At 43.2% G+C, this 12,456-nt stretch overlaps 1 protein-coding gene across 4 annotated transcripts in view; it reads left to right on the top strand.

Annotated features, from left to right (window-relative positions):
- Positions 1–5,807: 5,807 nt before the first annotated feature.
- The window catches only part of LOC119161253 (28S rRNA (uridine-N(3))-methyltransferase), a 35,915-nt gene continuing 29,266 nt past the window's right edge, over positions 5,808–12,456 (top strand). For 3 of the 4 annotated variants that reach the window (XM_037413629.2, XM_037413628.2, XM_037413627.2), the window contains exons 1-5: positions 5,809–5,990; positions 6,156–6,186; positions 6,691–6,896; positions 11,288–11,358; positions 11,878–12,166. In XM_037413629.2, coding sequence (XP_037269526.2) covers positions 5,943–5,990; positions 6,156–6,186; positions 6,691–6,896; positions 11,288–11,358; positions 11,878–12,166 — 645 coding nt within the window. In that variant the 5' untranslated portion in view covers positions 5,809–5,942. Of the gene's footprint in view, positions 5,991–6,155; positions 6,187–6,690; positions 6,897–11,287; positions 11,359–11,877; positions 12,167–12,456 lie in introns of all 4 variants that reach the window. The other variant, XR_012887414.1, reaches the window with a different exon arrangement.

Below are 12,456 nucleotides of genomic sequence, written 5' to 3' on the forward strand. Positions count from 1 at the left end.
CGACACGTTTTTCCGTGTGCAGACATTACTGTAAGAGCGCCCAGGAATCATATTGCTTAATTAATTTCTAAATCATGTCAGCGCGAAGCGACGAAATAAAAAGGTGAATAAGTACTGTGTGTGAGGGGGGGGGGGGAGGATGCGCAAAATATTTTTTGGGGGGTGACGACCCCCCCTCCCTCAGCTACGCCTCTGGCCCTCCTGTTGCATTTAAATCCACAAAATAATTGCTAGGCCTGCGCAGAACGTGCAGCGCAGTCACAGAGGAAGCATGAAGAGCGGCCTTTCAGAGCTTTCCCTAAACACTCTTTGGATAAATGATAGAAGCACCACGCCATAAATATTCATAATTTCTGTATAGTAGGGTGGCATTCCTTCGTCATTCTTTGGAGAAGTGTGGAATCCGCTAAACGTGCACTTGCAACAAATTTTGTGTTGCATTCAGTGGCTGACGATGATGAATTACGCTTGAAGTGGGTATATGCCACAGGTAATAGGTGATCAAAAACAAGCTTTTGTATTGTGTTGGGGCCTTGGACGACCCACTCGTTTAGTGGTTCGCATTGTGTGACGCCTGGTTGTTCCTTTGATGTTCTTAAACGCTTTATTATTCATATGAACGCGATTCCTTTCCCGACATCAAGCCTGCCTAAGGCAAGTTCGCAAACGAGTCCCAAGCATCCCCAGGTCCGGATCCCCAGATTCGAATGGCCTAAGTGCTGCTTTCTACAAGAAGTTTAAGCCGGAATTATCTCCCATATATATCTTTTTAATGAAGCTTTGGAAGTGAAATCCCTCCCTCCACCATTTCTGTCCTCCCGTACTATTTTGGTATACCTAAAACAAATGATTCAAGGAAACTTCTACAGGTCTCAGCCTATCAGTCTGGCCAATGTAGACTACAAGATCCTGTTGAAGATTATGGCTGGTATATAGGTTGCAGAGCGTAACGAAATAAATAGTAGACCCACATTAAACATGCGCAATAGAGGGAAGGAGAATATTTACGAACATTCATGCAGCGAATGCGTATTAGAATGTACTGATATCATATGGGCTCTGCGTGCAGTCACTATGCTTCAGATTGACTTGAAGAAAGCCTTCGATTGCGTGCCCCACGATTTGCTTATAGCCGTATTAGACAGTAATAATTGAAGCCGTTAAGATTACGTACACGGGATGTATATACTACTCGTCTGACTATTGTTAACAAAGATTTAAGTAAATTGATAGAGCTGCAGCGATGCGTGCGCCAAGGGTGCCCGCTCTCTCCTAGATCTTATTTTTTTGCATTTACATTCAATGCTTCTGTCTAAGTATACTACGCAGCAACAATAATAAAGGGTTCCGACATTATGCATGTGAAGTGCGCCTGCTGGCGGACGACATAGCTATTTTTCATACAAACCTCGAGAGTATCGCAGAGGCAGTTAACATACGTTTTTGTGAGGTTAGTGGAAGTGCAGTTAACTAGGCAAAGTATCTCAGTTTTTGGCATGGTAATTGAAAACTGACACCAAAATATTTCATGAACGTTCAATGGGTGACAACAACGGGAAAAATACTTGGGCGTGCCCTTGGCAAGCTACAGGGACAGTGATTCTTACTGGCGCAGGCAGGCAGTTGAAATTTGTGAAGAAGACAGACAAATACAAAAGTATATATAGGGATTTATTCATTTTTGCTCGCACAACCATTTGCTACCTGTTCATTACGAAGTTGTGTTATGTTTTGCAAGTATTGCACTGCTCTCGAACGAGTGTGTAGAAGTTTCATCGTGTTTTTGCGGTCTTTATATGGGGTTTCTGTGGGAGAAAACAAGCCGGACGAACCTGTTTCGACGTGTGCGTGATGGTGGACTAAATTTGTCGCACCTGCTTCTGCGACAGATTGTAAACCGTTTCTTGTACCTTCGCAATGTTAAGGACCCCCCCCCCCTTTTTTTTTTCGCGTACTGTCTCTCAAATGCGATTGACAAGTGCTTTGCCCAAGTCTGTTGTGTCTTCTGTTAAACTGGAAGGTAGACCATAAGGCTACCTTAAGAAAATCATGGAGTCTTTTCGCTTCCTGAAGGTACATTTTTTGAAAACTGTATAAAGATTTATGCGATGTAGCTCTTCCAGTTCCACTGTACCGCACTCAGTCTGCTGGAACATGGAGCAAAGTGCTAAAGCGCTTCAAGCTACATGCCGGTGTCTTGCCAGTTAAGACGTGGATGTCTGACAGAGGTGTATTCGTTCTGTGAGGTGATCACTGCTTTTTGTGTCAGAATCCCGAAACAATCGAGCATGTTTTTTCTTGATTGTTGGGGCGCGGTGTTCTTCTGGGATGTCTTACAAAGGACATTCAAGAAAGATTTTCCGCTAGACGCACAGGGAAAAATTAAGATACTTCGTCATTGATAATGAGAATGGATTTTCGTATAACATCATCATGCTATGGCTCTGCATAGTATTTGGAGGTCACGCATGGCCATGCGTCATGCTGATGTAAATGCTTGACAAGCTATAGAATACTTTAGACAGTCCTTAACTTCGTTTCTGGAACTGCAAAAAAATGCAAAATGATATGCCCGATTGGGTACCACACGTGAAATCACTATTGTACTGAAATAATTGTGCGTCCCGTCGCGGTGGTCTAGTGGTTATAAGGTACTCGGCTGCTGACCCGAAGGTGGCGGGATCGAATCCCGGCTGCGGCAGCTGCATTTTCGATGGGGACGAAAATGCTGCATACGCCCGTGTGCTCAGGTTTTGGTGCACGTTAACTTAAAGAACCCCAGGTGGTGAAAATTTCCGGAGCCCTCCACGACGGCGTCTCTCATAATCATATGGTGGTTTTGGGACGTTAAACCACACATGTCAATCAATCAATAAAACAATTGTAGATAATTTGTTCTGTTGAAAATTCTTAAAGCACTGCAATAAAGGAAAATAAAAATATATTAGCGTGGCCCAGCGGTATAATACCGGAAATTTTGCAGTCTTTTTTTTTCTTATTTCGTGATTAAGGACACCAGCGGCGGCGGACAACGAAAGCCGCCCGTGACCGATCTTGTGATCTCATGCCAGCTTTCGATGTAATATATGGCATGTGCTGGTCCCCGTCATGACTTTATAATGTGTCACTCAATAAACAAAAATCACAACACGGTCACCCTCCCTTCGCATGCTTCACATAAGGGCAATTCCCAATGTAGATTTGGTTATTATTTTTTAAGAGCTTGGCTTAGCCCCGGACTCTTGGCCGGCCTGTCTTGCAGCTATTTCACAGGGAACTGTTGATATCTACACTACTTTTCCTCTCATGTTTCTAAAATACGGATAATATGGGCCAGTAACAAGTATAAATCTTGCGCCGTGGGCGCGCATTGACAAAGAAGTCGCAGGATGATGAAAATTGCGGTATTCGTACGGCTCTCGTACAAATAAGTACGGGAAGTACGCATCAAAACAATGAATGTTTTTTCATGAAACAAACATTTGTTTACTGTCTTCTCAATACTCTCCGTAAGCCTTTCTCTCTATTTCTTTAATAGCCCAATTAATTCCCATCGCAATAATACAAAAACAAGAAAACATCAACTTAACAAAGGGTTGCACCCCCTCCTAGCTCATCCCGAAATGAATTTTTGGCTACGCCCCTAGTTCGTGCGTGCGATTCGTGCGAAATTCATGTTCCGTAGGGAGGCGCGCGTTGCATGTGGGGTCGGTCCTGCATAATCCGGAACGGTTAGTGTGCGCACTGCCAATCGCTCGTGAGGTACGACAAACGACATGCTTGACACAACATTGTAGCGACCTTGGCTCAAGCCAAGGTCTCTCACGCTACAAGTTCGCTGCCGATACCTTGCCGATACGTTCGCGTCTTGTTGGTGACAGAGTGCTTATCTTGTAGACATAGTGCAGCGACTCTCGTTAAATTATATATAATTAAGACTAGGACGACGCGCTTGGTTACTCCACCATATCCCGGGTATCCCAAGGGAAAGCTGCGGGGGCGGAGCTTCTGCACATGTAGCACCACGCGAAGTAGTCTGTTTCGGCGCGCGTCTCGTAACGCTGTGGAAAGTGACGGGTGCGCCTTCAGCGTTTCATGACGCACATTGTGGTTATAAGAGGGAAAAGAAGATAAAAGTGAGCCCCGTAACTGTCTGCATCAGCGTGCGACACCTCAACAGTAGCTCACAAGGGATGGTGGTGAGGAGGGATTGAAAGGATAGAATTGAGAAAGAGAAATGCGCTAGGACAGCGAGCAACGACATATGAGGGATATGAGAGATAGGAAAGATGGAAACATGGTCACAGGAGTCCGAGGATGGGGCACCACTTGCGAGAGCTCTTCGGCGACAGGAGATGGCACAGGGCTAATCCAGTCGGCCAGAGCTGCGCTGACGTCGTCGTCGGGGACCGGCGGCAGGAGGTGGCGTAGGACCAACCCAGTCGGCCAGAGCTGTGCTGTCGTCGGAGATCGCGAGGGCACCACCGGTCGGCACGGAATCCAGCGAGCGGTGTCCGCAGTGCCGCTTAGTGTTTGCGGTACACGCAAAAAGACAGGACTTTCTCGCGCGTTCAAAAACGCGAAGTCGCAACGAATAAATTAAAATAAATAAGAATACCTTACAGGTGTCAGCTGCACGTACCCTGTCTCAAATAGTTCCACGTAAAAAAATAAAAGAGAAACTTTTGTATTTCACGTTGAAAACATGGGTGTATTGTACATTCAATGGTGGTAGGATATGCAGGTGATTTGGCTCTGTAGCCTTCGCTCCGATGCTATGGTGCCTACCAATGCCAAGAAAAGTTGTCACCTCCTAGTTACAGTGTAGTAGTACACTGTTCTCCTAGTCCTAGCCATGGAGGAAGGACTTCCTCCGTGGTCCTAGCAGAGAACACCTTCGCAGAGAACACTTTCTTGCCTTCGTGACGCTGTCGCACGGAGATATGCGACAGCCGAAACAGTCCGCAAGCAACGACATGATTTGGAAGCATCCAAGCGTCTTGAGTTTGGTTTTCCTGACAACGGAGAAGTTGTGCACCAAAATCACTTTTATTCAATATGAGTCATGCAATAATGAGATGTCTATTATTTTTTGTTCTATGGCCTTTTCACTCTGTCTTTAGTCAGCTTAGCAGGTAAACCACAGAACCGTCTAAACTTTATTCAACGCCTCCTAGGAGGCGTTGCTTTACTCGAGCCTTATCGAGAATTATCGGTTAAGAAGGTTAAGGAAGCTGAGACCGATATGTGGAGAATTGGCATGATTAAGAAGTCCGCACTAGAGATCTATCGAACTTTTAAGCAGGAACTAGCCAAGGAAATGATCTATGATAATACTCGGGGTAGTTCTCTACTGTTTGAGGCCAGGACGGGAGTATTGCGAACAAAGACATATCGGGCCAAATACGAAGGGGTAGACACGGTATGCAGTGCATGGGGAGAGGAAGAAGAAACTGCCAAACACTTGATAATGTTCTGTAAAGGGCTTCACCCTGTAGTTCAGGTTGATGGCGCAGAGTTTTTCAAAGCACTGGGGTTTAGGGACAGTGAGGGCGAAATAGACTTTAAGCGGGTAGAATTACCTAAAAGGAGGTTATCTGATTGGTGGCTAAAGTCAAGGCACGAGTGAAAATTGAACCTTTTGTTGCAAAGTACGAATCCTCAACCTCACTATTTAAGGAAAAAAAATCTAGTTTTTGGTTCGTTAAGTATTACGGCTTGATGACGCTAGCCACCGCCTGATCTAAAGGGTACAGCCATATCCATCCATTTATTCATCCATCTATCCATCCAGTTGAACAAGTTTTAAAATCCAATCCAACAATTAGCCATATCCATCAGCGCGTGTATCGCTCGTGTTTGCTTCGGGATCGTCGTGCATTGACATTGAGCCCGATCTTCAATTCTGTGTGTAGCTGTTGTTTTGTGTGTTGTCAAGAAAAATGAAACGACAGAGCTCTGACAATAGGATTCAGGCAAATGAAGATGAGGTACGGTGTGGGTGAATTTGCGTTTTGCGGTTTTTTTTTTTTTACCTCTTGACGACTGGTAACCAAAAGACTGTACACGTGTCGCCAAATGTTAGAAGCTTCGTGTGTAGCACACTGCGCGCAAGTTTGGTTTGTTCTAAACAATGTGCTTCTTTTACTTTCCAGCCCTGCAACTGGAAAAAATGGCGTGCAGAAAGTAAGTACTACGCTAATGCTTCACTGTCCGTTCTTGCCTTCGTGACGCTGTCGCACGGAGATCTGCGACAGCTGAAACAGTCCGCAAGCAACGACATGGTTTGGAAGCATCCATCTTCTATGTGAACTAGCATTTTCGAGACCAGAATAACTGGCAGCACTGTAGTTTTTGTAGTGTTAATCGACGTGCTGCCTTGCGAAATAGCGCATGCATACTTGCGCTTTTGTTTTAGGGGAATCGTTTCCTTGACACGGTATTTTGGTGAGCTAGTTGCATCGCATCGTCTGGTTTAACCAGTACGGTGTCCAAGTCAGTGTTGTTCTAGTTTTCTTTCGCACAGCGACTGTATGCCGGCCGAACCGTTCACTTGGTTTCTGCGTGGCCGCTCGCTTCGCATTAATTACAGCATTTCTGCAAATATGCTATCAGCCCGGATGATGTTCTTAGAACCAACCATCACGTTCGCACGAGAGCAACTTGACTTAATTTCGTATTTTGCCCCAGGAAAACAGCAGCTTCTCAAGTGGAGGGAAGAAAGGTTGATCAAAAAGCTCGAGAAGGAAAAGAAAGCGAAGGAATCCGAAGAACAGCAGGCCTCGTCCATGGATTCTCAATCGAAAGGCCGGAAGTACACCCTCAGCATAGCAGTTCCAGGTTCCATAATGGACAATGCTCAGAATGCAGAACTGCGAACTTACTTAGCTGGCCAGGTGAGGAGACACATAATCAAGTTGTGAACAAGTGGCACATGGGAATGAAACACTGTGATGCTACCCTGGCTGGAATTTGTATATGTAGAGCCGCCCATTTTTTAAACTTGAACGCGCAAGCATCGACCGCCGAGTCTGTAAGTGCCTGTTCCGGGCACTCTGGTGTTCGATTCCCAGAACAGCCTAGCAGAAGACAACTGCACAGGACTTTTCATCGCAGGCATGCACATATCATCATTCATTTCACCGGCGTGTACCATTAAACGCCACTTATCGACTGGGTGGTCGACGCTCGTACATTTAAGATTAAAAATTTGGTGCTGTACAGTTGCAATCTTTTTAGAGTGAACACAGGAGTGCGTGGCCTTATTACTAGCACCATTAGGCAACACGTCACATATGTTTGTGCGTGCACTGGGAGGGTTGTTTTCCGTTTCACGTATCACATCACCAGAGTGTTCTTGTGCCATCTTCTAGCTGCTTTAAAGACCATAGTCTTTCTTGGGATACTTGATGTGGAAATTGTGGTCTGTCTGTCACTCGATTCAGCTACCAGAGTGAAAGTTTAATCACTTGCTGAGCTACCACCTATCTCGATCTCCTGGTTGTGTTCATACTAGTGAACAGTATAAGTGCAACCTCAACACATGAGTATTATATAGTGTGTTACTTTATTTTTAAACTGCATATATGCTTATTGTTATTGCAACAACAAGCGGGGGAGTAAACCAGGGAGACAGATACCACAGGTGGTAGCTGTCACTCTTTTCTTCCACCCAACTCCTACCTAGCCATTTGTAAGCAGCTGCTCTATGCTCACTGTCATGACTCTGGTGGCAGTGATGGTGGTTGGAGCTCTTATATTACAGAGGTGTATTCAGATCACTACAAGAGCCCGATGAATGAAAAAGCGAGTGTTACTTACACTTTGCTAAACCCACCAGCTGCTCTGCGCTCTAGAAAGCTTTCATTTCTTGGCATTACTGCCACATGGCGTCCATATGTCATGCAGCGTTTCCAGACCAAAGACAATCATCTTTCGACGTCTTTTCCAGTGAACCACACAGATAGGGGCCAATTTTTTGTCCTCTGTGGTTATCATATTATGATGGCAACTAAAGTTCAAATTCTCTTATTTTAAATGGTGTGTTTCGTGTGCTTTGCGTGTAACCCATTTTTCACGTTTTTCTTCCTCTTGTGTTATTTAAGGCATGTAATGTACAGGCCAAAAAACAAAAATGCGAACTGTTATTTGGCACACTTTTCATGGAAGATTGATAAGCTTACAGAAGTAGCATCAGGAAACTGGAATAATTTTGCTTAATATTAGTATTTTGTCTTGTCCCCATTTTTAAAAAAACACCTGCCATTCTAGAGGATATTGACGAGTATAGTGCTGGCACTATGATGCACTTGAATGCTCTCTTTGTGAATGACTACCTAGAGTTCATCTGCAGTTGCTGCGTAAACAGGGTATGGCACCGTGGCTGCTTTTATATACATTGCCTTACATTTTCACAAATGTTTATGCCAGTCAGAAGAGTGCAGCAATCCTATGATTTTCTATCGGCTCTTCCACAACTTTTGCAGTGTATACCGGTGCCAGGTCATGCTAAAGCACAAAATCGCATTGGATTTATTCGTGAATCAGTCGAATTTAATTGCAAGTTTTACCACTTTGAAGGACACGGTATTCTTACTGCAGTACACATGGAGCAGATTACATGCTCTTGCTTGCTTGACGCAATGTCAAGCAAGCAGATTTATTGCATGCCGGACGCACTGCACTTGAGCAATGCTTCTCGCTGCTGTCGCTGAACAGTGCTGGGAGCATGGAAAGTAATATGCCCCCGTGTTCACTCTCAAAAAGATTGCCTCAGTACCACTCGCATATTGGGGCCATTATTTAGACTAGTTCCTTGTTTTGTGCACCGGATTAATCATAGTTGGAGACTAGGTTCTTTAACTTGCAAAAAATGCATGTACAGGTCTTTTTTTTTTGTTTGGCACCTATCAAAATGAAAATTGAACCAAGTTCAAGTGACGCGAGTATGAAGTGAGGGTTACATAACATAACAAACTACCAAAAATACTTATTCCAACATATCTTAGAAAATTTTCCAAAATGTAAACCTAATAATTGTTGCTCGTGCTCCACATTTACCCTGCAGAAGGATAGGAACAGTTGTGGCAAAACTGTGAGAATTTTTTTTTTGCCATTGAAGGTGGTTAGATATGCATTGAAGGCTAACTGCGTATTTTCTAGCACACTAGCTACCCAGATTTAAATCTCAATCTGTCTAAGGCTTTAGGTCTGTTGAGTGTTTTTTTGTCATATTTTTAACATTATTCTTCTGTAAGTTAAGTGAAGTTGATTGATTGATATGTGGGGTTTAACATCCTAAAACCATCATATGATTATGAGGTACGCCGTACTGGAGGGCTCCGGAAATTTTGACCACCTGGGGTTCTTTAATGTTCACCCAAGCTAGGTGAAGTAGTTTCAGATAATTTTTTATATGTATTTAGGAGATGCTGTGTTGTTTCTTTTCGTATTTTTTATGCATGTGCAGTCATAAAGTAACAGAAAAGCAAACACGGGCTAGTAGTTTTATCGCGAACAATGAAAATTTAACAGTTTTACTCAGAAGAAAGCATCAAAAACTTAATTTCAAAATGCCAGCATAGGAAACAACAGAACTGTCAATCAGTAGGCAATCAATTATATGTGAAATCGGACTCTGAAAATACAATTTCTCACATCATCTTGTTTTTTTCAGCTTGACCTGTTGTCCTGGCTTTAGCATCAAGAAAACAGGATCACAGAAACATTTATTGTTGCAAAATACACATTTTTTTTAATACCCCGTGGAACTGCCACTACACAGTGCCAGATGTAGACAGTACCAAAACTGATGTGTTGATGATAGTTCCCACTCCTCCAAACGTCCCAGTCCTGTCTCTCCTTTACTTTGTAAACATAAAAATTGAGAAGTTAACTAATGGCTTTTTTTGTTAAAGCGGAGCTTGAACTCTCTAACACGGTACAAAGAATTTTCTGAAATGTGGACAATTCTGCTGGGATCTGAAAAATTACCAGTGCATAAAGTAAGAGAATGAAACTACAGTCCTGCAAGGTTGCTTGCTTTCTTTTGTGGCTTTTGAGGCCCCTCGAATCTTACACATTGTGCAACAGCAGTGACGACATCACATCAAGGACGACAGCATGTAGATCCTAGCTTTTGTTCGCATGCCCACGTATTGATTCAGATTTTCCAGAAGACAAGGAAGCAGTAGTAGTAAATACGTTTTGCCCGCTTTACTTTTCTTACTTTTATGTGGCTCTGCCAGGTGCCAGCCTGCGAGAACTGGCGTAAGCATGGGTGTTGCTTGGGTGAGTTGAGATGTTCAGGGCGCGTTGTCAAGCAAATATATTTTGCCACCAAACAACATTCACTGCAGACTAGCAGAACAAACTATATTTTTCATTCATCACTCCTTCCTTTCTCACCATTCACCACTCTTCTTTTCTCCCTGCACACTACGGAGTTAACCTCCGATAGGTTCTTCATTCAACATGTGTGGGGTGCAGCGTAACTATGAGGTCTGAAATTCCAGCAGTAATTTTTGAAAAGCTTTTGTGGTGCTCTTGTGCTTGTGCTAAAATGTGGTGTGGTGAACGCACTTATAGTGAGAAAAGCCTTCTGTAAAAAAAAAAAGGGGGGGGGGGGGGGTTGTTAGAAAATATTGTTGCAGAAAGCAATCTTTTTGATTGTGTAGACAAAGCGAAACATGCAAGACAGCTGACAAAAAGTTCAGTAGATATATGCGTGTTCAGAGTAATTGATTTCGCTGGCTCTTGTAGCAGTGAAATATTGTGTTTGTGCCACTTTGACATATTATGTTTTGAAAACATAATATGTCAAGGCATTTAATTCAATGACATTGTAACAGGGAACCTGATGATCTGGTCAAGACTTCACAGAAGTAAATGTCCCAGAGTTACTCCCATGCTGCCTATGTATTCAGGAATTACTGTGGCAGTAGTTGATGGCTTTTCTTCTTTATTACACGGTAGAATTATATGTTGGATTTATTCATTTAAGCTACCTGTGTTGCTGGGGTAGTAGGAGTGTCACAGTTGGTGTACTATATGTTATTATTTTTAATGTTAGCACTTATTTCATTAAGCTACAACTTTTTCATCTGTCGTGCTTCAAATTAAGAATATACTGAAACTGTACTAGCATATGAAAGCTTGTGATATTCATGCCTTGCGAGCCTTACACCGTGCTTTTAAAGTTTATGATGTCAGTCATGTTCATTAGTTAATCTAGGTTTAGTAATTATAAAATTTATTTTCTTCAGGAGCTCTTCCTCTCTCCTTTCAGATTGCAAGGGCTGCAGTTGTTTTTTGTGTGGATGAAATTGTTGTCTTTGACGATGATGGCTCAACTACACGGTATGTTTGCACCAGTTTGGATGTCACCAATATACATATACTTGAAATGATCTTCAATGATTAAATTTAGCATGCATTATGCCTGTTACTGAAGAGACTCATCTAGTATCCTTGTTTTGATGGACACTAGAAAATGACGTGAGAAATTGTGGTCAGAATCTAGGGTTCAGCATTATTTGACATTTTCCTGTGAGAAGGGTGCGATAGATTTACGGGTCCAAGGCAGATGATGCTTGCTTGTTCATCTGCACACTGAAGGAGCTTTAGTTTATATTAAGCAATCTAAAGTGTGTTTAAACATTACACACTCATTTCAAGCTCTTGAGTGGTCTACAGTTTGCTCGTCAGCATTATTAAATGTACTATCATGCACTCACACGTGCCTCATTTTATCGCTGCTTCAGCAAGAAAACCATTGGTCTTATAAATACTGTGGGACAAATTCTATGGTGGTATATGCAGTGTGTGTTTGGATTGGTAATGTAGGAAAAACCCCAGCTGTACTGGTATTGTTTGCAGTGGTACAAGCGGGACTGCTGTGGATGGAGAATTCAGTGGCCTTGCTAAGTCTGGTCAGGGTGTGGTGCAGTTGGCGCGTGTGCTGCAGTACCTTGAGTGCCCGCAGTACCTGCGCAAGCACCTTTTCCCCTTGCATCGTGACCTGCAGTTTGCAGGATTGCTGAACCCACTGGACTGCCCACACCACCTACGTGCCACTGAGGAGAGTCCATACCGTGAAGGAATTGTGGCTCGGCTGCCTGTTAAAGGAGGCAGTGGGTCATACGTCAACTGTGGCCTCAACAAAGAGGTACTGTCATACTGACTTGTATTTGGGGTCATTTACTGAGTGTCAGTGCTCTGTTCACTTAGCAGATTCATTGGTACAAGGTTTAGCAAGGGAAAAAAAACCCGGCTATACAGCAACAGCCAGCTAGTCTCTTTATCATTATTTTTAACAGGCTGTTGATCCAATCTTGTTAATTCATCTGGACATCCTACTGACAATAAAGTTAGATATGCTGCTAAAATCTCTATGGTACGGTCAAGTGCATTACTGCAAATGTTAGTGCAAACAGGGTTGAACTCATAGTGAATTCG

Source organism: Rhipicephalus microplus, chromosome X (assembly GCF_043290135.1).
Source record: "Rhipicephalus microplus isolate Deutch F79 chromosome X, USDA_Rmic, whole genome shotgun sequence".
In the NCBI taxonomy this organism is placed as follows: Eukaryota; Metazoa; Arthropoda; class Arachnida; order Ixodida; family Ixodidae; genus Rhipicephalus; species Rhipicephalus microplus.